This window comes from Engystomops pustulosus, unplaced genomic scaffold (genome assembly GCF_040894005.1).
Source record: "Engystomops pustulosus unplaced genomic scaffold, aEngPut4.maternal MAT_SCAFFOLD_243, whole genome shotgun sequence".
Taxonomy (NCBI): Eukaryota; Metazoa; Chordata; class Amphibia; order Anura; family Leptodactylidae; genus Engystomops; species Engystomops pustulosus.
Genome location: NW_027285122.1, coordinates 116,650 through 140,485, shown reverse-complemented (window position 1 = coordinate 140,485; position 23,836 = coordinate 116,650). Strand labels below are relative to the sequence as shown.

General features: G+C 54.3%; 1 protein-coding gene across 1 annotated transcript; it reads left to right on the top strand.

Annotated features, from left to right (window-relative positions):
• Window positions 1–13,037: 13,037 nt before the first annotated feature.
• On the top strand, window positions 13,038–22,263 carry PPM1G (protein phosphatase, Mg2+/Mn2+ dependent 1G). The gene is made up of 10 exons (XM_072132155.1): window positions 13,038–13,216; window positions 13,354–13,423; window positions 13,694–13,779; window positions 18,916–19,048; window positions 19,138–19,517; window positions 19,695–19,823; window positions 20,071–20,305; window positions 20,380–20,509; window positions 20,580–20,682; window positions 21,744–22,263. Exons 1-10 carry the CDS (start codon window positions 13,106–13,108, stop codon window positions 21,918–21,920), a joined length of 1,554 nt encoding a protein of 517 aa, XP_071988256.1. The 5' UTR covers window positions 13,038–13,105; the 3' UTR covers window positions 21,921–22,263.
• The last annotated feature ends 1,573 nt before the right edge of the window (window positions 22,264–23,836 follow it).

Sequence of the window (23,836 nt, the reverse complement as noted above, 5' to 3'; positions counted from 1 at the left end):
TTGTACCTCCACCTATATTCAGGTGTCACCACACAAGGCCTCTGCTTGTACATTGTACCTCCTCGTATATTCAGGTGTTACCACACAAGGCCTCTGCTTGTACAATGTACCTCCACCTATATTCAGGTGTCACCACACAAGGCCTCTGCTTGTACATTGTACCTCCACCTATATTCAGGTGTCACCACACAAGGCCTCTGCGTGTACATTGTACCTCCACCTATATTCAGGTGTCACCACACAAGGTCTCTGCTTGTACATTGTACCTCCACCTATATTCAGGTGTCACCACACAAGGCCTCTGCGTGTACATTGTACCTCCACGTATATTCAGGTGTCACCACACAAGGCCTCTGCTTGTACATTGTACCTCCATGTATATTCAGGTGTCACCACACAAGGCCTCTGCTTGTACATTGTACCTCCACCTATATTCAGGTGTCACCACACAAGGCCTCTGCTTGTACATTGTACCTCCACCTATATTCAGGTGTCACCACACAAGGCCTCTGCTTGGTCATTGTATCTCCACGTATATTCAGGTGTCACCTCACAAGGCCTCTGCTTGTACATTGTACCTCCATGTATATTCAGGTGTCACCACACAAGGCCTCTGCGTGTACATTGTACCTCCACGTATATTCAGGTGTCACCACACAAGGCCTCTGCTTGTACATTGTACCTCCATGTATATTCAGGTGTCACCACACAAGGCCTCTGCTTGTACATTGTACCTCCATGTATATTCAGGTGTCACGACACAAGGCCTCTGCTTGTACATTGTACCTCCATGAATATTCAGGTGTCACCACACAAGGCCTCTGCTTGTACGTTGTACCTCCATGTATATTCAGGTGTCACCACACAAGGCCTCTGCTTGTACATTGTACCTCCACGTATATTCAGGTGTCACCACACAAGGCCTCTGCTTGTACTTTGTACCTCCACGTATATTCAGGTGTCACCACACAAGGCCTCTGCTTGTACATTGTACCTCCACCTATATTCAGGTATCACCACACAAGGCCTCTGCTTGTACATTGTACCTCCACCTATATTCAGGTGTCACCACACAAGGCCTCTGCTTGTACATTGTACCTCCATGTATATTCAGGTGTCACGACACAAGGCCTCTGCTTGTACATTGTACCTCCATGAATATTCAGGTGTCACCACACAAGGCCTCTGCTTGTACATTGTACCTCCATGCATATTCAGGTGTCACCACACAAGGTCTCTGCTTGTACATTGTACCTCCACCTATATTCAGGTGTCACCACACAAGGCCTCTGCTTGTACATTGTACCTCCACGTATATATAGAGGTGTCACCACACAAGTCCTCTGCTTGTACATTGCACCTCCTCGTATATTCAGGTGTCACCACACAAGGCCTCTGCTTGTACATTGTACCTCCTCGTATATTCAGGTGTTACCACACAAGGCCTCTGCTTGTACATTGTACCTCCACGTATATTCAGGTGTCACCACACAAGGCCTCTGCTTGTACATTGTACCTCCACCTATATTCAGGTGTCACCACACAAGGCCTCTGCTTGTACATTGTACCTCCACGTATATTCAGGTGTCACCACACAAGGGGGCAGATTTATCAAGCTGTCTGAAAGTCAGAATATTTCCAGTTGCCCATGGCAACCAATCACAGCTCCCCTTTAAAATATTCATGAGCACTGGTGAAATGAAAGCTGAGCTGTGATTGGTTGCCATGGGCAACTGGAAATATTCTGACTTTCAGACTGCTTTATAAATCTGCCCCAAGGTCTCTGCTTGTACATTGTACCTTCACGTATATTCAGGTGTCACCACACAAGGCCTCTGCTTGTACATTGTACCTCCATGTATATTCAGGTGTCACCACACAAGGCCTCTGCTTGTACATTGTACCTCCACGTATATTCAGGTGTCACCACACAAGGTCTCTGCTTGTACATTGTACCTTCACGTATATTCAGGTGTCACCACACAAGGCCTCTGCTTGTACATTGTACCTCCATGTATATTCAGGTGTCACCACACAAGGCCTCTGCTTGTACATTGTACCTCCACCACACAACGCCTCTGCTTGGTCATTGTATCTCCACGTATATTCAGGTGTCACCTCACAAGGCCTCTGCTTGTACATTGTACCTCCACCACACAACGCCTCTGCTTGGTCATTGTATCTCCACGTATATTCAGGTGTCACCACACAAGGCCTCTGCTTGTACATTGTACCTCCTTGTATATTCAGGTGTCACCAAACAAGGTCTCTGCGTGTACATTGTACCTCCATGTATATTCAGGTGTCACCACACAAGGCCTCTGCTTGTACATTGTACCTCCTCATAAATTCAGGTGTCACCACACAAGGCCTCTGCTTGTACATTATCATGCCTCTGAGTTTCCTGAGCGTTTCTAGACACCTCCGTGTTCCCGTGTTCCTGTGGCGGTCCTGTAATCCTTGTACATTGTACCTCCACCTATATTAAGGTGTCACCACACAAAGTCTCTGCTTGTACATTGTACCTCCACCTGTATTCAGTTGTCAGCACACAAGGTCTCTGCTTGTACATTGTACCTCCACGTATATTCAGGTGTCACCACACAAGGCCTCTGCTTGTACATTGTACCTCCACGTATATTCAGGTGTCACCACACAAGGCCTCTGCTTGTACATTGAATCTCCACGTATATTCAGGTGTCACCACACAAGGCCTCTGCTTGTACATTGTACCTCCTCGTATATTCAGGTGTCACCACACAATGCCTCTGCTTGTACATTGTACCTCCATGTATATTCAGGTGTCACCACACAAGGCCTCTGCTTGTACATTGTACCTCCACGTATATTCAGGTGTCACCACACAAGGCCTCTGCTTGTACATTGTACATCCAGGTATATTCAGGTGTCACCACACAAAGTCTCTGCTTGTACATTGTACCTTCACGTATATTCAGGTGTCACAACACAAGGCCTCTGCTTGTACATTGTACATCCAGGTATATTCAGGTGTCACCACACAAAGTCTCTGCTTGTACATTGTACCTTCACGTATATTCAGGTGTCACCACACAAGGCCTCTTCTTGTACATTGTATCTCCACGTATATTCAGGTGTCACCACACAAGGCCTTTGCTTGTACATTGTACCTCCACCTATATTCAGGTGTCACCACACAAGGCCTCTGCTTGTACATTGTACCTCCACCTATATTCAGGTGTCACCACACAAGGCCTCTGCTTGTACATTGTACCTCCACGTATATTCAGGTGTCACCACACAACGCCTCTGCTTGGTCATTGTATCTCCACGTATATTCAGGTGTCACCTCACAAGGCCTCTGCTTGTACATTGTACCTCCTTGTATATTCAGGTGTCACCAAACAAGGTCTCTGCGTGTACATTGTACCTCCATGTATATTCAGGTGTCACCACACAAGGCCTATGCTTGTACATTGTACCTCCTCATAAATTCAGGTGTCACCACACGAGGCCTCTGCTTGTACATTGTACCTCCACCTATATTCAGGTGTTACCACACAAGGCCTCTGCTTGTACATTGTACCTCCACGTATATTCAGGTGTCACCACACAAGGCCTCTGCTTGTACATTGTACCTCCACCTATATTCAGGTGTCACCTCACAAGGTCTCTGCTTGTACATTGTACCTCCACCTATATTCAGGTGTCACCACACAAGGCCTCTGCTTGTACATTGTACCTCCTCGTATATTCAGGTGTCACCACACAAGGCCTCTGCTTGTACATTGTACCTCCATGTATATTCAGGTGTCACCACACAAGGCCTCTGCTTGTACATTGTACCTCCATGTATATTCAGGTGTCACCACACAAGGCCTCTGCTTGTACATTGTACCTCCACCTATATTCAGGTGTCACCACACAAGGCCTCTGCTTCTACATTGTACCTCCACTTATATTCAGGTGTCACCACACAAGGCCTCTGCTTGTACATTGTATCTCCACGTATATTCAGGTGTCACCACACAAGGTCTCTGCTTGTACATTGTACCTCCACCTATATTCAGGTGTCACCACACAAGGCCTCTGCTTGTACATTGTACCTCCACGTATATTCAGGTGTCACCACACAATGCCTCTGCTTGTACATTGTACCTCCACCTATATTCAGGTGTCACCACACAATGCCTCTGCTTGTACATTGTACCTCCACCTATATTCAGATGTCACCACACAAGGCCTCTGCTTGTACATTGTACCTCCACGTATATTCAGGTGTCACCACACAAGGCCTGTGCTTGTACATTGCACCTCCTCGTATATTCAGGTGTCACCACACAAGGCCTGTGCTTGTACATTGTACCTCCTCGTATATTCAGGTGTTACCACACAAGGCCTCTGCTTGTACATTGTACCTCCACGTATATTCAGGTGTCACCACACAAGGCCTCTGCTTGTACATTGTACCTCCACGTATATTCAGGTGTCACCACACAAGGCCTCTGCTTGTACATTGTACCTCCACGTATATTCAGGTGTCACCACACAAGGCCTCTGCTTGTACATTGTATCTCCACGTATATTCAGGTGTCACCACACAAGGCCTCTGCTTGTACATTGTACCTCCTCGTATATTCAGGTGTCACCACACAAGGCCTCTGCTTGTACATTGTACCTCCATGTATATTCAGGTGTCACCACACAAGGCCTCTGCTTGTACATTGTACCTCCATGTATATTCAGGTGTCACCACACAAGGCCTCTGCTTGTACATTGTACCTCCACGTATATTCAGGTGTCACCACACAAGGCATCTGCTTGTACTTTGTACCTCCACGTATATTCAGGTGTCACCACACAAGGCCTCTGCTTGTACTTTGTACCTCCACGTATATTCAGGTGTCACCAAACAAGGTCTCTGCGTGTACATTGTACCTCCACCTATATTCAGGTGTCACCACACAAGGCCTCTGCTTGTACATTGTACCTCCATGTATATTCAGGTGTCACCACACAAGGCCTCTGCTTGTACATTGTACCTCCATGTATATTCAGGTGTCACCACACAAGGCCTCTGCTTGTACATTGTACCTCCAGGTATATTCAGGTGTCACCACACAAAGTCTCTGCTTGTACATTGTACCTTCACGTATATTCAGGTGTCACAACACAAGGCCTTTGCTTGTACATTGTACCTCCACCTATATTCAGGTGTCACCACACAAGGCCTCTGCTTGTACATTGTACCTCCACCTATATTCAGGTGTCACCACACAAGGCCTCTGCTTCTACATTGTACCTCCACGTATATTCAGGTGTCACATCACAAGGCCTCTGCTTGGTCATTGTACCTCCACGTATATTCAGGTGTCACCACACAACGCCTCTGCTTGGTCATTGTATCTCCACGTATATTCAGGTGTCACCTCACAAGGCCTCTGCTTGTACATTGTACCTCCTTGTATATTCAGGTGTCACCAAACAAGGTCTCTGCGTGTACATTGTACCTCCATGTATATTCAGGTGTCACCACACAAGGCCTCTGCTTGGTCATTGTATCTCTACGTATGTTCAGGTGTCACCACACAAGGCCTCTGCTTGTACATTGTACCTCCTCATAAATTCAGGTGTCACCACACAAGGCCTCTGCTTGTACATTATCATGCCTCTGAGTTTCCTGAGCGTTTCTAGACACCTCCGTGTTCCCGTGGCGGTCCTGTAATCCTGTGGCGGTCTGGTATCCCAGTGGTTTTCCGAGGTCCTGCCAGCCGCCCTTCCGTGGTTCTGCCTTCCCATGGTCCCGCCTTCCCCGTGTCCCTACGTTGGCTGCCACCGTGTGGATCTGGTGGCTCCCCGTTGCAAGACCATTCCGCTTTCCGGCGGCCTCTGGCGAAGACCAGGAGTCCACTTAGACTCCGCTCCCGGGTTGCGGCTAGTATCGTTATCCCCTGCGGTGGTCCAGGGAGCCCACAGACTTTAGCCTCAGAGACCTTCCTGCACCCCAGTGCTTGACAGTAAGATCCGGCCATGGCCTTGTATTTTGCTAAAGCCCTGGACTGTGCCAAGGACCCATGCCAGCTACTGAGTGACCTTCTCAGCCGTCTCAAGAGATTGCTACCCAAAAAGAACTCCTGGACAAACTCGCTGCCACCCTTCGCTGGATGATTGCCTCCCAGCAGCAGGCTCTTGCGACTCTACCACCTGTTGCTCCAGTCACCCTGCTATGTTTTCCGGCAGTAGTCGAGTCTGGACCCGAAATTTTTTTGCCTGACAAATTTAATGGCAACCCCAAATTGTGCAAGAGATTTGTTTCCCAGTGCTTGCAGCACATTGAACTGATGTCCTCCCAGTTCCCCACTGAACGCTCTAAGGTGGTGTTTGTCTACTGTTTGCTCTCTGGAGAGGCCCTGGCCTGGGCTACTCCTCTGTCGGATAGTGGTGACCCGGACATGGTTACCAATTGGTTAATGGTTTGAACCACCTCAAGTTTGGCTACCTCGCCGTTCCTGCTTGGTCCCGGTGTCCCAAGTGTCTCCACAGCCTCCCAGAGTTGCTCCGGCCATCCCACAGCCCGCTCAGGTGTCTCCACAGCTTCCCAGAGCTGCTCCGGCCTTCCCACAGGCCGCTCCAGAGTCTCCACCGGCCTTCCCACAGGCCGCTCCAGAATCTCCACCGGCCTTCCCACAGGCCGCTCCAGAGTCTCCACCGGCCTTCCCACAGGCCGCTCCAGAGTCTCCACTGGCCTTCCCACAGGCCGCTCCAGAGTCTCCACCGGCCTTCTCACAGGCCGCTCCAGAATCTCCACCGGCCTTCCCACAGGCCGCTCCAGAGTCTCCACCGGCCTTCCCACAGGCCGCTCCAGAGTCTCCACTGGCCTTCCCACAGGCCGATCCAGAGTCTCCACCAGCCTTCCCACAGGCCGCTCCAGAGTCTCCACTGGCCTTCCCTTAGGCCACTCCAGAGTCTCCACAGGCCTTCCCACAGGCCGCTCCAGAGTCTCCACCGGCCATCCAACAGGCCGCTCCGGTGTGCCAAGAGCCGCTCCAGTCTCCGGTGTGCCAAGAGCTGTCAGAGTCTCCGCAGTTTCCCAGAGCTGCTCTGGCTTTCCTGCAAGGTGCTCCAGTGTCTCCGCAGCTTCCCGAAGCTGCTCCAGCTTTCTCGCAAGCCACTTCAGTGCCTCAGCAGCTTCCCGGTACTGCCCAAGAGTCGCTCCAGCCTGCGGCTTCCGAAGAGTCGCTCCAGCCTGCGGCTTCCGAAGAGTCGCTCCAGCCTGCGGCTTCCGAAGAGTCGCTCCAGCCTGTGACTTCCCAAGAGTCAATCTCGCCTGCAGCTTCCAAAGAGTCGCTCCAGCCTGTGGCTTCCCAAGAGTCGCTCCAGATGCGGATGACGGGCAAACCCGTGCTTCGCCGCGTGCCTGCTGCTGCCCCTCGCTAGGTAGGTACTTACCCTTGCCAAATCATGATGGCTTTGTCGCGGTCCTGTCCAGGCTGCAGGTCTGCTTCCTGACTAGGCCACACGTTTCCGCTGCTAGGGTGCGCGCGTGCCGACTCTCTAAGAATTTAAAGGGCCAGCGTCCTCCTAATTGGCGCTGGCATCCCCCGCTCTGCAATATAGCACAGTGGCTCCGGCTCCCAGCATCCCCTGCTGGACCTTCAGGTCATTCTGCTGAAGAGAAAGCCTCCTCAGCGTTTCCAGACGCCTCCAAGTTTCCTGAGCGCTTCCAGGTGCCTCCGATTTTCCTGAGCGTTTCTAGACGCCTTCGGGTTCCTGTGATGTTCCCGTGTTCCTGTAAACCTGTGGTGGTCCTGTAATCCTGTGGCGGTCTGGTATCTCAGTGGTCTTCCGAGGTCCTCCCATGGTCCTGCCTTACCTGTGTCCCTACCTTGGCTTCCACCACGGGCCTAGTCCCACCTGTGGAGCGACCTGGTGGCTCCCCGCCGCAGCAAGACCATCCCGCTTTGCGGCAGACTCTGCTCCCGGGTTGCGGCTAGTATCGTTATCCCCTGCGGTGGTCCAGGGAGCCAACAGACTTTAGCCTCAGAGACTCTTCCCGCACCCCAGTGCTTGACAATATGTTACAGTCAGTATATTATACTGACAGCGTTGTCTCCCGCAATCCTAGGAGGCGGGGCGCGCGCATGCCAGCTTCATGCGATTTTTAGAAGCCAGAACACTGCTGATAGGGGCTGGTCATCCCTCCTATTTATAAACAGCCAGCTCTTTGTGCCTTGTGCCCTAGAGAAGTCTTGCTCCTTACGCCCTACTCTTATAGTGTGAATTCCTGTTGTGATCCTGGTTCCGTTCCTGAGTGTGCTCCTCTGCTGCCAGCCCTGACCTTCTGCTTTGCCATTGACTTCGATCCTGTGCTGCCTATCCTGACCTCCTGCCTGTTCCCAACCTCGATTCTGCTCTACGACTCTGTACTACACCTTGTCCACCACTGCGAGCAAAGCCGTGCCTGTGGAGCGACCTGGTGGTATCCCACCGCACCAAGACCAAACTGCTTTGCGGCGGGCTTCGGTGAAAAATGGGTGCCACTTAAACTCCACTCCCAGGTGTTGGCTTACGTCATCTTACCACCATTGTGGCCCAGCAGATTGCCGTGCAGGGCCAGCAACACGGACAGGTCACCGCCATGTTGCAGCAATTGTTGGGTACTCAGCAGCAGCATCAAGTTCCTGCTGCACCTCCTGCTACACTGGTTTATCTAGCTTCTGCAGAACCTAGACTGAGTCTCTCCACGCCTTCCTGTTTGATGGCACAACATCCTGTATCCACCAAGCCGCTGGTGGGTCTCCCTGCTTCATACATGGACTTTACAGACGTCTTCTCAGAGAAGCAAGCAGAGACTCTGCCTCATCACCAGCCCTATAGACTTGATGCCGGGCACGTGTCCGCCACGGGGTCAGGTGTATCCACTATTGGTACCGGAAACTGCGGCTATGTTGGCCTATGTGAACGGGAATCTACAGAAGGGGTTTATACACAAGTCCTCCTCCCCTGACGGTGCCAGATTCTTCTTCGTGGCTAAGAAGGGTGGCTCTCTCCATCCATGCATTGACTACCGCGGTCTTAATAAAGTTACAGTGAAGAACCACTACCTCTAATTACCTATAATCTCATCTGAATTCGTGAAGGCGATGCATGGAGACGCCTTCAATACACAAGATGGGCGCTTTGAGTACATTGTTACGCCCTTTGGACTCTGTAATGAACCAGCAGTGTTCCAGGAGTTTGTCAATGACATTTTCAGACACTTACTTTACACTTGTGTGGGGTCTATCCAGACGATATCCTGGTGCTCTCCGTAGACCTAGAGTCCCATCGGGCCCATGTACAGAGAGTTCTCAGGCGCCTAAGGGCCCATCGCCTATATGGCAAGCTCGAGAAGTGCCTATTTCACCAAAAAAAATCTTCCTTTTTTTCGGATACATTATCTCTGATAAGGGACTACAGATGGATCCTGCCAAGTTGTCTGTGGTACTACCGTATTTATTGGACTATAAGGCGCACAAAAAATCCTTTGATTCTCTCAGAAATCAAAGGTGCGCCCTATATATGAACCAGTCTGAAAAATACGGTACACTGGCCTCGCCCAGTAGGATTTTGTGCTATCCAGAGATTCCTGGGCTTCGGTAACTACTACTGGCAGTTCATACCGCATTTTCCCTCTCTCGTGTCTCTCATTGTGGCGCTGGCTTAGGAAAATGCTGATCCAAAACTCTGGCCTCGGGCGGATGAATCTTTCTGCAAGCTGAAGTCTGCCTTTGCCTCTGCTTCCTTATTTTTCAGCCTATAAGGCGCACCAAAAATCCTTTGATTTAATCAGAACTCAAAGGTGCGCCTTATAATCCAGTGCGCCTTATATATGAACCGCACTTACAGACAACAGCTGCCTTGTACTGTGCACAGGTCTGCCACCTACTGATCATTCATTCTTGTAATCAGGTGCACCGTATAATCAGGTGCACCTAATATATGAACCTAAACATTTTAGCAGGTATTTATTGAAGGTGCACCTTATGATCCGGTGCCCCTTACAGTCTGAAAAATATGGTACACTGGCCTCGCCCAGTAGGATTTTGTGCTAGTTCATACCGCATTTTTACTCTCTCGTGTCTCCCATTGTGGCGCTGGCTTTGGAAAATGCTGATCCAAAACTCTGGCCTCTAGCGGATGAAGCTTTCTGCAAGCTGAAGTCTCCCTTTGCCTCTGCTTCCGTTCTCACCAGGCCTGATACTGAAAGACTGTCCTGCTAGAAGTTGATACCTCATCAGTTGGTGCTGGAGCTGTTCTCACCGAGAAAGGGCCCAAAGGTCGAACAATCACCTGTGGCTTCTTCTCTAAGAACTTGTCAGCCGCAGAGAGGAATTATTCCATAGGTGATCGGGAGCTTCTAGCCATAAAGCTAGCCTTGGAAGAATGGCGTTATCTTTTCAAAGGAGCTCATCATCCGTTCTGTATCTACACAAATCACAAGAATCGCCTATATCTCCAGACTGCGCAGCATCGCAATCCTTGACAGTCTCGTTGGTCCCTCTTCTCCTGCTTCAAATTCGGTTTGTTTCCAAGTTCTGGCATTCATTGTGCAGCCAACTGCAAATTAAGTTGGACTTCTCCTTGACTTATCATCTGCAGTCTAGCGGGCCTCTGGGCTGCTATCTACAGCACAGCAATCTCTACTTCGGGCAGGCGTCCGTCCTTTCTGACAAGAAAGGCAGGGCTGCTCCAGTCTTCTCCCCAGTGATAGTGTAGCTATCTTCTAGATTTATCCGGTTGAAGATTCACAGCTACAAACTTGTTCCTCGTTTCCTGGGTCCAGGAAGCTTTGTCTTCCTCCCACCATGCGCATCCCGAACTCCTTCCATGTCTCACCCTTCCATGTCATCCTGAACCGCACCTCCTGCTCCTGAATCCACCAATGTCTTTGAGGTAAATGAAGCCCTGGATATGAAGATGGTTAGGGGCAAGCAGTTCTGCCTTATTGACTGGAAGGGGTTTGGGCAGAAGAAAGATCCTAGGAACCCGAAGACAAAATCTTGGACCGAGTTGTTCTCTAGCTTTCTCCATTGCCTCTTCCTGCCCGGCTGGATCTTTGTGCCTCGAGCCCTAGAGAAGGTTCGCTCCTTACTCCCTAAGCTTATATTGTGAATGTCCGCTGTGACCCCGGTTCCGTTCGCTCTTCTGCTGCCAGCCCCGACCTTCTGCTTTGTTGTTGACCTGGATCCTGTGCTGCCTATCCTGACCTCCTGCCTGTCCCCGACCACGTTTCTGCTCTATGACTCTGCACCTCACCTTGACCATCACCACGACCAAAGTTGCGTCTGTGTAACGACCTGGTGGTACCACACAGCAAGACCAACCCACTTTGCGGTGGGCTCTGGTGAAAACCGGGAGCCACTTAGACTCCAGTGCCAGGTGTGGGCTTACGTCCATGGTGGTTCAGTGGGTCCGCCAGCACCGGTCCTGACAAGTATATTATAGAGGTATTATGGAATGTTACAGTCAGTATATTATAGAGGTATTATGGAATGTTACAGTCAGTATATTATAGGGGGTATTATGGGATGTTACAGTAGGTATATTATAGAGGTATTATGGAATGTTACAGTCAGTATATTATAGGGCAGTGGTGGCGAACCTATGGCACGGGTGCCAGAGGTGGCACTCAGAGCTCTTTCTATGGGCACTCAGGCCATCATCCCAGGATACTGGATCTTCCTGCAGTCCCAGGCAAATTAAGGGATACTGCTCTCAGTGCTATCCAACACTTCGTGGTTGTTTGGAACTGTGGGAAAAGTGAGGTTTTGACAGAACTGCATTATTTGGAGGTCATCCTGCTGGACCCGACCATAGTTCCTTTACAGAGAGACCCTGATTAAGCTACAATGATAATCTGAAATTGCCCTCCTTCTTTTAACTAGTGGCCTCAGACCGCCAATACAAGGTAGCAGGTAGAAATAAGTTACTGCTCAAAATTTCATGTTGGCACTTCAGGGTAAATAAGTGGATTTCGGTTGTAGTTTGGGCACTCAGTCTTTAAAAGGTTCGCCATCACTGCTATAGGGAGTATTATGGATGTTACAGTCAGTATATTATAGGGCAGTAGTGGCGAACCTATGGCACGGGTGCCAGAAGTGGCACTCGGAACCATTTCTGTGGGCACTCAGACCATTAGCCCAGGACAGAGTTCACCAAATCCATCAAACCTTTCTGCAGTCCCAGGCAACTTAAGAGATGCTGCTCTCAATGCTATTTTAAAGTGACACTTAATTGGCTGTTTGGAATTGCGGGAAAAGTAAAATTTTGATGTGAGGTCAGTATATTATAGGTGATATTATGGGATGTTACAGTCAGTATATTAAATATAGGGGGTATTACGGAATGTTACAGTCAGTATATTATAGGGATATTACAGTCAGTATATTACGGAATGTTACAGTCAGTATATTATAGGGGGTATTATGGAATGTTACAGTCAGTATATTATAGGGGGTATTACGGAATGTTACAGTCAGTATATTATAGGGGGTATTATGGAATGTTACAGTCAGTATATTATAGGGATATTACAGTCAGTATATTATAGGGATATTACAGTCAGTATATTATGGAATGTTACAGTCAGTATATTATAGGGATATTACAGTCAGTATATTATGGGATGTTACAGTATAATATAGGGACAGGCTCTTATATTCCGTACACTTAGGCCTCTGGGCTCATTTGTCGCCTTTGTGCTCCTCTATGAGATGACAGAACGCGGTCTCTAGGGGCGACGTTTCCAGGGAAGTGACGGTGATGTCACGTGACCTCCCTTTGTGCCTGTTTCCGCCATCTTGCTTTGGGTGACAGGGATGTTTCGGGTGACCGGGCCTGTCCCGGGATTGAGGCCGCCCTCAGAGAGTCATGTAGGGGCAGCCCTGTGGTGAGAGGCCGCGGCAGGTCCCGGGATGGCTCGGGTACAGGGATTCCCGCTCTATACTCTTACCCACAGCCAATATGGCGGCCACCTCTTCACTTCCGGTCACATGACGCTCCGGCTTCTCTTGTCTCCGCCGCCACTTCCGCTTCCGCTCCGCTGTATTCTCCGGAGCCGCAGAGAGGCCGCACGTGTCCGGAGATGGGAGCCTACCTGTCCCAGCCCAACACCAGCAAGAGCTCCGGCGGGGGCGGCAGCGGGAGCCTCAGCTACGGCTACTCCGCCATGCAGGGCTGGAGGGTGTCCATGGAGGTGAATACCCGACCCGACACACGGGGGAGGAGGAGGGAGAGCAACATGTAACCTGCCCTATGCTTATGTCCTGCGGTGTCTTCCTGCGCCCCGCATTGGTTATACTGATACTAGTAATTGTATATTCTATTTTTTAGGATGCCCACAACTGTATCCCGGAGCTGGACAGTGAGACGGCCATGTTCTCTGTGTACGACGGTCACGGGGGTGAGTGACAGCGCAATGTAGGGTCCTCTTGCACATTTCTTTGAGGCGGGTGACTACAAGGAGCTGTCTGTAGTCAGGGGGAGGGGGCTGAGTTGTTTTCAGTGAGGGGAGGTAGGTAAATGTCAGTGCTCCTCTGGTGATGCCCCTGTGGATGTATGACCATGTGACGCTGGTTTCCCCAGTGTAGGGGCTCCGGCCAGTGCTGCCCCTGTTGCTGTTCTCTTGTGTCTGGACCGCTGGTGCTTACTTGCATATCTCCTTGTGTTTCAGGTGAAGAAGTGGCGTTGTACTGCTCCAAGTATCTCCCGGAGATTATAAAAGAGCAGAAGGCGTACAGGGAGGGCAAGCTGCAGAAGGTGAGACAGGCAAACCTGCTGCCAAGGCACTTTATACACCCCGCAGTACAAGGCACGGCATACACCGCTCCTCCTGGGCTCCTGTGCTGTGTGCCAGGGGGAGCAGTACAAGGCACGGCATACACCCCTCCTCCTGGGCTCCTGTGCTGTGTGCCAGGGGGAGCGGTACAAGGCACGGCATACACCCCTCCTCCTTGGCTCCTGTGCTGTGTGCCCGGGGGAGCGGTACAAGGCACGGCATACACCCCTCCTCCTGGGCTCCTGTGCTGTGTGCCAGGGGGAGCAGTACAAGGCACGGCATACACCCCTCCTCCTGGGCTCCTGTGCTGTGTGCCAGGGGGAGCGGTACAAGGCACGGCATACACCGCTCCTCCTGGGCTCCTGTGCTGTGTGCCAGGGGGAGCGGTACAAGGCACGGCATACACCCCTCCTCCTGGGCTCCTGTGCTGTGTGCCAGGGGGAGCAGTACAAGGCACGGCATACACCGCTCCTCCTGGGCTCCTGTGCTGTGTGCCAGGGGGAGCGGTACAAGGCACGGCATACACCCCTCCTCCTGGGCTCCTGTGCTGTGTGCCAGGGGGAGCAGTACAAGGCACGGCATACACCGCTCCTCCTGGGCTCCTGTGCTGTGTGCCAGGGGGAGCGGTACAAGGCACGGCATACACCCCTCCTCCTGGGCTCCTGTGCTGTGTGCCAGGGCTAGCCGTACAAGGCACAGCATACACCGCTCCTCCTGGGCTCCTGTGCTGTGTGCCAGGGGGAGCAGTACAAGGCACGGCATACACCCCTCCTCCTGGGCTCCTGTGCTGTGTGCCAGGGCTAGCCGTACAAGGCACGGGATACACCCCTCCTCCTGGGCTCCTGTGCTGTGTGCCAGGGGGAGCAGTACAAGGCACGGGATACACCCCTCCTCCTGGGCTCCTGTGCTGTGTGCCAGGGGGAGCAGTACAAGGCACGGCATACACCGCTCCTCCTGGGCTCCTGTGCTGTGTGCCAGGGGGAGCAGTACAAGGCACGGCATACACCCCTCCTCCTGGGCTCCTGTGCTGTGTGCCAGGGGGAGCAGTACAAGGCACGGCATACACCCCTCCTCCTGGGCTCCCGTGCTGTGTGCCAGGTGGAGCAGTACAAGGCACGGCATACACCCCTCCTCCTGGGCTCCCGTGCTGTGTGCCAGGGGGAGCAGTACAAGGCACGGCATACACCCCTCCTCCTGTGCTGTGTGCCAGGGGGAGCAGAACAAGGCACGGGATATACCCCTCCTCCTGGGCTCCTGTGCTGTGTGCCAGGGGGGGCAGTACAAGGCACGGGATACACCCCTCCTCCTGGGCTCCTGTGCTGTGTGCCAGGGGGAGCAGTACAAGGCACGGGATACACCCCTCCTCCTGGGCTCCTGTGCTGTGTGCCAGGGGGAGCAGTACAAGGCACGGGATACACCCCTCCTCCTGGGCTCCTGTGCTGTGTGCCAGGGGGAGCAGAACAAGGCACGGGATACACCCCTCCTCCTGGGCTCCTGTGCTGTGTGCCAGGGGGAGCAGTACAAGGCACGGGATACACTCCTCCTCCTGGGCTCCTGTGCTGTGTGCCAGGGGGAGCAGTACAAGGCACGGCATACACCCCTCCTCCTGGGCTCCTGTGCTGTGTGCCAGGGGGAGCAGTACAAGGCACTGCATACACCCCTCCTCCTGGGCTCCTGTGCTGTGTGCCAGGGGGAGCGGTACAAGGCACGGCATACACCGCTCCTCCTGGGCTCCTGTGCTGTGTGCCAGGGGGAGCGGTACAAGGCACGGCATACACCCCTCCTCCTGGGCTCCTGTGCTGTGTGCCAGGGGGAGCGGTACAAGGCACGGCATACACCCCTCCTCCTGGGCTCCTGTGCTGTGTGCCAGGGGGAGCGGTACAAGGCACGGGATACACCCCTCCTCCTGGGCTCCTGTGCTGTGTGCCAGGGGGAGCAGTACAAGGCACTGCATACACCCCTCCTCCTGGGCTCCTGTGCTGTGTGCCAGGGGGAGCGGTACAAGGCACGGCATACACCCCTCCTCCTGGGCTGTGTGCCAGGGCTAGCCGTACAAGTCACGGGATACACCCCTCCTCCTGGGCTCCTGTGCTGTGTGCCAGGGGGAGCGGTACAAGGCACGGCATACACCCCTCCTCCTGGGCTCCTGTGCTGTGTGCCAGGGGGAGCAGTACAAGGCACGGGATACACCCCTCCTCCTGGGCTCCTGTGCTGTGTGCCAGGGGGAGCAGTACAAGGCACGGCATACACCCCTCCTCCTGGGCTCCTGTGCTGTGTGCCAGGGGGAGCGGTACAAGGCACGGCATACACCCCTCCTCCTGGGCTCCTGTGCTGTGTGCCAGGGGGAGCAGTACAAGGCACGGCATACACCCCTCCTCCTGGGCTCCTGTGCTGTGTGCCAGGGGGAGCAGTACAAGGCACGGGATACACCCCTCCTCCTGGGCTCCTGTGCTGTGTGCCAGGGGGAGCGGTACAAGGCACGGCATACACCCCTCCTCCTGTGCTGTGTGCCAGGGGGAGCAGAACAAGGCACGGCATACACCCCTCCTCCTGTGCTCCTGTGCTGTGTGCCAGGGCTAGCCGTACAAGGCACGGTATACACTCCTCCTCCTGGGCTCCCGTGCTGTGTGCCAGGGCTAGCCGTACAAGGCACGGCATACACCCCTCCTCCTGGGCTCCTGTGCTGTGTGCCAGGGGGAGCGGTACAAGGCACGGCATACACCCCTCCTCCTGGGCTCCTGTGCTGTGTGCCAGGGGGAGAGGTACAAGGCACGGGATACACCCCTCCTCCTGGGCTCCTGTGCTGTGTGCCAGGGCTAGCCGTACAAGGCACGGCATACACCCCTCCTCCTGGGCTCCTGTGCTGTGTGCCAGGGGGAGCGGTACAAGGCACTGCATACACCCCTCCTCCTGGGCTCCTGTGCTGTGTGCCAGGGGGAGCGGTACAAGGCATGGCATACACCCCTCCTCCTGGGCTCCTGTGCTGTGTGCCAGGGGGAGCAGAACAAGGCACGGCATACACCCCTCCTCCTGGGCTCCTGTGCTGTGTGCCAGGGGGAGCAGTACAAGGCACGGGATACACCCCTCCTCCTGGGCTCCTGTGCTGTGTGCCAGGGGGAGCAGTACAAGGCACGGCATACACCCCTTCTCCTGGGCTCCTGTGCTGTGTGCCAGGGGGAGCAGTACAAGGCACGGCATACACCCCTCCTCCTGGGCTGTGTGCCAGGGGGAGCAGTACAAGGCACGGGATACACCGCTCCTCCTGGGCTCCTGTGCTGTGTGCCAGGGGGAGCAGTACAAGGCACGGGATACACCCCTCCTCCTGGGCTCCTGTGCTGTGTGCCAGGGGGAGCAGTACAAGGCACGGCATAATACACCCCTCCTCCTGGGCTCCTGTGCTGTGTGCCAGGGGGAGCGGTACAAGGCACTGCATACACCCCTCCTCCTGGGCTCCTGTGCTGTGTGCCAGGGGGAGCGGTACAAGGCACGGCATACACCCCTCCTCCTTGGCTCCTGTGCTGTGTGCCAGGGGGAGCGGTACAAGGCACGGCATACACCCCTCCTCCTGGGCTCCTGTGCTGTGTGCCAGGGGGAGCGGTACAAGGCACGGCATACACCCCTCCTCCTGGGCTCCTGTGCTGTGTGCCCGGGGGAGCAGTACAAGGCACTTTATACACCCCTCCTCCTGGGCTCCTGTGCTGTGTGCCCGGGGGAGCAGTACAAGGCACGGCATACACCCCTCCTCCTGGGCTCCTGTGCTGTGTGCCAGGTGGAGCAGTACAAGGCACGGCATACACCCCTCCTCCTGTGCTGTGTGCCAGGGGGAGCAGTACAAGGCACGGGATACACCCCTCCTCCTGGGCTCCTGTGCTGTGTGCCAGGGGGAGCAGTACAAGGCACGGCATACACCCCTCCTCCTGGGCTCCTGTGCTGTGTGCCAGGGGGAGCAGTACAAGGCACGGCATACACCGCTCCTCCTGGGCTCCTGTGCTGTGTGCCAGGGCTAGCCGTACAAGGCATGGCATACACCGCTCCTCCTGGGCTCCTCTGCTGTGTGCCAGGGCTAGCCGTACAAGGCACGGCATACACCCCTCCTCCTGGGCTCCTGTGCTGTGTGCCAGGGCTAGCCGTACAAGGCATGGCATACACCCCTCCTCCTGGGCTCCTGTGCTGTGTGCCAGGGGGAGCGGTACAAGGCATGGCATACACCGCTCCTCCTGGGCTCCTGTGCTGTGTGCCAGGGGGAGCAGTACAAGGCACGGCATACACCGCTCCTCCTGGGCTCCTCTGCTGTGTGCCAGGGGGAGCAGTACAAGGCACGGCATACACCCCTCCTCCTGGGCTCCTGTGCTGTGTGCCAGGGGGAGCAGTACAAGGCACGGCATACACCGCTCCTCCTGGGCTCCTGTGCTGTGTGCCAGGGGGAGCAGTACAAGGCACGGCATACACCCCTCCTCCTGGGCTCCTGTGCTGTGTGCCAGGGGGAGCGGTACAAGGCACGGCATACACCCCTCCTCCTGGGCTCCTGTGCTGTGTGCCAAGGGGAGCGGTACAAGGCACGGCATACACCCCTCCTCCTGGGCTCCTGTGCTGTGTGCCAGGGCTAGCCGTACAAGGCATGGCATACACCGCTCCTCCTGGGCTCCTGTGCTGTGTGCCAGGGGGGGCAGTACAAGGCACGGCATACACCGCTCCTCCTGGGCTTCTGTGCTGTGTGCCAGGAGGCTTAGCATTTGGGCACTGCCTAGACACCTGTCCATTCAGACGCTCTTAGGCCCCAGGATGTTTTCAGTCGTGTGGTCTGGGTAATTTTTTTCTTGTGTTGTGCTCAGTGAGGCCTAAGGTACATCTGTCTCCACCGGTTTTGTGCAGGGACCTTCGTAGCCTCTGTCCCGTTGCCTGCCGTGACCCCAGGGTGCTCTGTGTCATTACTGCTGAACTGACAATTATCATAGCCAGGAAGTGGATCTCAAAGGTTAGCCCCTCCCTATGTTGATGGAATTGCCCTGGGGCCCCCTCCCTGCTGCTGTTGAGGTCACACCCTGGGGCCCCCTCCGTGCCGCCTCCATTGGGTTATGTAGATGGCAGCAATGTATCACTGTGTCCCGTTCCCACAGGCCCTGGAGGACGCCTTCCTGGCCATTGATGAGAAGCTGACGCAGGAGCATATCATAAAGGAGCTGTCACAGATGGCCGGACGGCCGATCGGTGACCACGAGGACAAGAATAAAGTGGCTGACGAGGATGATGGTGAGTAGTGTGGCTCATCTCCAGTATAGTCCGGTGGCTTGTAGGTCTCATGATGGGGGATTCTCCTGACATTCTGTCCTGTATTGCAGTGGATAATGAGGAGGCGGTGCTGCTGCATGAAGAGGCCACCATGACCATTGAGGAGCTGCTCACACGCTATGGCCAGAACTGTGGGAAGGGCCTCCGCAGCAAGTCCTGCTCTCACACCGCGGACAAGGCGTCCAATGTGAACGGGGAGCTGGAGCCGGACACCCAGTGTAAGAACGGCCAGAAAGAACCTGCAGCGGCGGCCTCCTCAGATGAGGGAGGTTCAGGAAGCTCTTCCTCCAGTGCAGCAGTGTCCTCCTCCACTGGAGAGGCCGGCCCGTCCTGCTCATCCTGCCCCACACAGCAGCCGGCCACAGACAAGTCCAAGTTCTTTGAGGACAGTGAAGAGTCTGAGCCTGAAGATGAGGAGGATGACAGCGAGGTGAGTTATCGCCATGTCTGCTGCATATGTGTTCCTCATGGGTGGGGCTCTTCCTGGGCAGGTCATCCCGTCACCAGGAAATGTGACTGGTGAGGGGGAGGCCACCCTTATTCAGCCCACCCTCTTCCTGCGTTGTGCGCCCCCTAGTCCTTTGCTCTTACCTACCTTGTCCTTCAGGAATGCAGCGAGGAGGAGTACAGCAGCGAGGACGCAGAGAATGAGGATGAAGAGGACAGCGATGAAGCAGAGGAGGAAGAGGAGGAGGAAGATGAAGAGATGATGCCTGGCATGGACGGGAAGGAGGAGGTCAGTCTCATTTTTTTTTGGTGATGGATGTAGTGCACTCAGTAGCCTCTAGGTTCGGTCTTGTGTGCCAGAGCTGACCTGGAGCCTCCACCGCAGGCTGCCCATCCCTGCTGACCTGTGTAGACAATAAGCTGTCATCACCATAGCTCTTAAAGGGGCAGCTCAGTGTGCAGGGACCAGGGGCTGGTGGAGCAGTTGGGTCTGGCTCACATGGTGGTCACACGTGCTACTTGCCCTCTCTCCACAGCCTGGATCTGACAGCGGCACCACGGCTGTTGTTGCGCTCATCAGAGGGAAGCAGCTGATTGTGGCCAATGCTGGTGATTCCCGATGCGTGTTATCAGAGGGAGGTAAAGCTGTGGACATGTCCTACGACCACAAACCGGAGGATGAGCTGGAGCTGGCGAGGATCAAGAACGCAGGCGGCAAGGTCACCATGGATGGCAGAGTGAATGGCGGCCTGAACCTGTCCCGGGCGATCGGTAGGATCATTGCACAGCAGCCTGTGGTGGGATTCGCCTTCGCCAGCAGTAATATGGACTCTGGTCTCTTCTAGGCGATCATTTCTACAAGAGGAACCGGAACCTTCCCCCAGAGGAGCAGATGATCTCCGCTCTGCCAGACATCAAGGTGCTGACCCTGAATGAAGAGCACGAGTTCATGGTCATCGCCTGTGATGGCATCTGGTAGGTGCAGAGACTGTGGGACTTGTTCTGGCAGACCTTAACCCCAACTAATGTGTTGTCCTTATTTCAGGAATGTTATGAGTAGCCAGGAAGTTGTGGACTTCATCCAAGAGAGGATCAATCAGCCGGATGACAGCGGGGAACCTGTCAGTCTCTCTTCTATAGTGGAGGAGGTGAGGACATACTTGTGCTCAGGGGATGTGTTGTGGGGCTGATGGATGGATCTGTGGGGGTGGAGGTTTAAATATGCGGGGGTGGTCTCTGTGGCCCTTTGTAGGTGGGCTTGGCTGGATGAATGTTTTGGGGTAGAGGTTGGGCTGTGGGTTACACGCTGTGGGGGTGGTCCCTGTGGCCCTCCTCTGTAGGTGGGGGTGGTCCCTGTGGCCCTCCTCTGTAGGTGGGGGTGGTCCCTGTGGCCCTCCTCTGTAGGTGGGGGTGGTCCCTGTGGCCCTCCTCTGTAGGTGGGGGTGGTCCCTGTGGCCCTCCTCTGTAGGTGGGGGTGGTCCCTGTGGCCCTCCTCTGTAGGTGGGGGTGGTCCCTGTGGCCCTCCTCTGTAGGTGGGGGTGGTCCCTGTGGCCCTCCTCTGTAGGTGGGGGTGGTCCCTGTGGCCCTCCTCTGTAGGTGGGGGTGGTCCCTGTGGCCCTCCTCTGTAGGTGGGGGTGGTCCCTGTGGCCCTCCTCTGTAGGTGGGGGTGGTCCCTGTGGCCCTCCTCTGTAGGTGGGGGTGGTCCCGGTGGCCCTCCTCTGTAGGTGGGGGTGGTCCCGGTGGCCCTCCTCTGTAGGTGGGGGTGGCCCTCCTCTGTAGGTGGGGGTGGTCCCTGTGGCCCTCCTCTGTAGGTGGGGGTGGTCCCTGTGGCCCTCCTCTGTAGGTGGGGGTGGCCCTCCTCTGTAGGTGGGGGTGGTCCCTGTGGCCCTCCTCTGTAGGTGGGCTTGGCTGGATTGGGTAGAGGTTGGGCTGTGGGGGTGGTCTCTGTGTTCCTCTCTGTAGGTGGGCTTGGCAGGATGAATGGTTTGGGGTAGAGGTTGGGCTGTGTTTTACACGCTGTGGGGGTGGTCTCTGTGGCCCTCCTGTAGGTGGGGGTGGTCTCTGTGGCCCTCCTGTAGGTGGGCTTGGCTGGATTGGGTAGAGGTTGGGCTCTGGTGGCCCTGTGCCCTGAGCAGTGGAGGGGTCGTCCCCAGTTGGTACCGTTTGGGCTGTGGTTCTGTGTAGATCACTCACTGTTGATTCCTGGCAGCTCCTGGACCAGTGCTTGGCTCCGGACACGTCTGGGGACGGGACGGGATGTGACAACATGACCTGCATCATCGTTCGCTTTCATCCGTCGCAGCACAGCAGCGCTGAGGCCAATAAGCGGAAACTGGATGTGACGGAGAACTGCAGCGACTGCAGCAAGAAGGCAAAGACGGATTAGTGCTGGAGCCGCTCATGTTGGACTTTGACCCTGCAGGTCTTCAGACTTTTACAAGTATTGTCAATTTTTTTTTTTTTTAATTGATGACCGATGTACAAACCTGTTGTATCCGGCGGCCGGTGCGGGAGCGAGCGATCACTTGTGTATAATTTTGTAATCATTCCATGACCCCTGTTCCCTTTTGGCCCCTGGAACCTGTGGACGAATTTTAACAAGGCTTTTTATAAATGAGTGTGTGGCCTGGCTCACTGGTGGAGGAGCACGGGAGCATTGCACTAGATACTGTCCACCTCATCATGGGGAGCCCGGGACCACTGTAGCAGTTATTAAATGGTTAATGAGACCTGTGTGTTTACAACCTTTCATAACCTTTACACTTCAGGGGCTGCAACCTAAAATCGGACCTTGGGAGTCTCCTCCAGCGTAAGAAGCCTCATGGCTCTGGATCTGTGCACAGTATTGGACCTTGTTCACAAGTTTAGGATCATATCCAGAATGTGTGTCTGACAGTGATACCGGGGGAGATGCAAAGTATTCGGACTCCAGTAACATTTTTCACTTTGTTTCATTGTAGCCAATTAGTAAGATCATAAATAGCTAACACCCCTCTTCACCCCCCGCCCCTAATTATTGGACCCTCTACCCCCATCCTGACAGAAATATAATTTATTAATCCTGATGATGTAAGAAAACCTGGTCTGGCCCCCGGGGATGAGCACTTGGCCCCTTGGCTCAGGTCGCGGTCACACATTGCTGTTACATTTCGTTTGAGGGGATTTTAGGTGCAGTTTTGTTTCACAGATGAAAGACATGAACGGAAGAAACAACCTGTCCGGCAAGCGCCTCTCACCTGTCCGGCAAGCGCCTCTCACCTGTCCGGCAAGCGCCTCTCACCTGTCCGGCAAGCGCCTCTCACCTGTCCGGCAAGCGCCTCTCACCTGTCCGGCAAGCGCCTCTCACCTGTCCGGCAAGCGCCTCTCACCTGTCCGGCAAGCGCCTCTCACCTGTCCGGCAAGCGCCTCTCACCTGTCCGGCAAGCGCCTCTCACCTGTCCGGCAAGCGCCTCTCACCTGTCCGGCAAGCGCCTCTCACCTGTCCGGCAAGCGCCTCTCACCTGTCCGGTTATTATTTTTCACTTGCTAAAATAAGAAATTGCACCTAAAAACCCCCTCAAAACTAACTGTGCCTGCAACGTGTGCCTGCACCCTCAGGGGAAGAAGCTTTGGCGCTGGTGCAGCCGCGAGTCGACCTGGGAAGATGCAGGAATGTTCAGAGATGCTGCATTGGGTTTAGGTTCTGGGTCAGGAAAGGTCGCAGATGTTCTGAAGCCTCTGCTGTGTTATTGTAGTTTGTGCTTTGGGTCAGTCTTGTTGGAAGGTTCGGTCCAGTCTGAGGTCCAGAGCATCTGGAAGAGGTTCCCCTCCAGGATCTTTCTGTATTTGGCCGCATTCATCTTTCCTTCCATTACCCCTAGTGGTCATGTCCCCCCATAACATGATGCTGCCCCCAATGTGTCACTGCTGGGATTGGATTTGGAAGGTGATGAGCGGCGCCAGGTTTTCTCCACCGCTTAGAATTATTTCCAGAAAGTCTAATCTCCATCTCATCAGAGCAGAGAATCTTATTCCTCGTAGTCCGGGTCCTCCATGTGTTCTGCACACTGTATGCAGCTTTCATGTGTCTTACCCTGAGGAGAAGCTTCCAGACTCTGCCATAAAGCGCCAACTGCTGGAGGCTGCAGTGATAGGTGACTCCCATCTCCCTCTGCTGCATCTCTGTGGCTCAGCCACGAGGACTACCATTGCACTTCTCCCATCATTACTTAGTTTAGTTTTGACGGGCAGCTCGAGGAAGAGTTGTTGTCGCCCCATACTTCTTACATGTAAGGATTATGGAGGCCACTGTGCTCTTAAGAA

Coding starts and splice junctions, on each gene's coding strand:
- PPM1G (XM_072132155.1), top strand. CDS start 13,106: ATGGGAGCCTACCTGTCCCAGCCCAACACCAGCAAGAGCTCCGGCGGG. Junction 13,424..13,693: donor TGTGTACGACGGTCACGGGG/GTGAGTGACAGC, acceptor CTTGTGTTTCAG/GTGAAGAAGTGGCGTTGTAC. Junction 20,683..21,743: donor TCTCTTCTATAGTGGAGGAG/GTGAGGACATAC, acceptor GATTCCTGGCAG/CTCCTGGACCAGTGCTTGGC.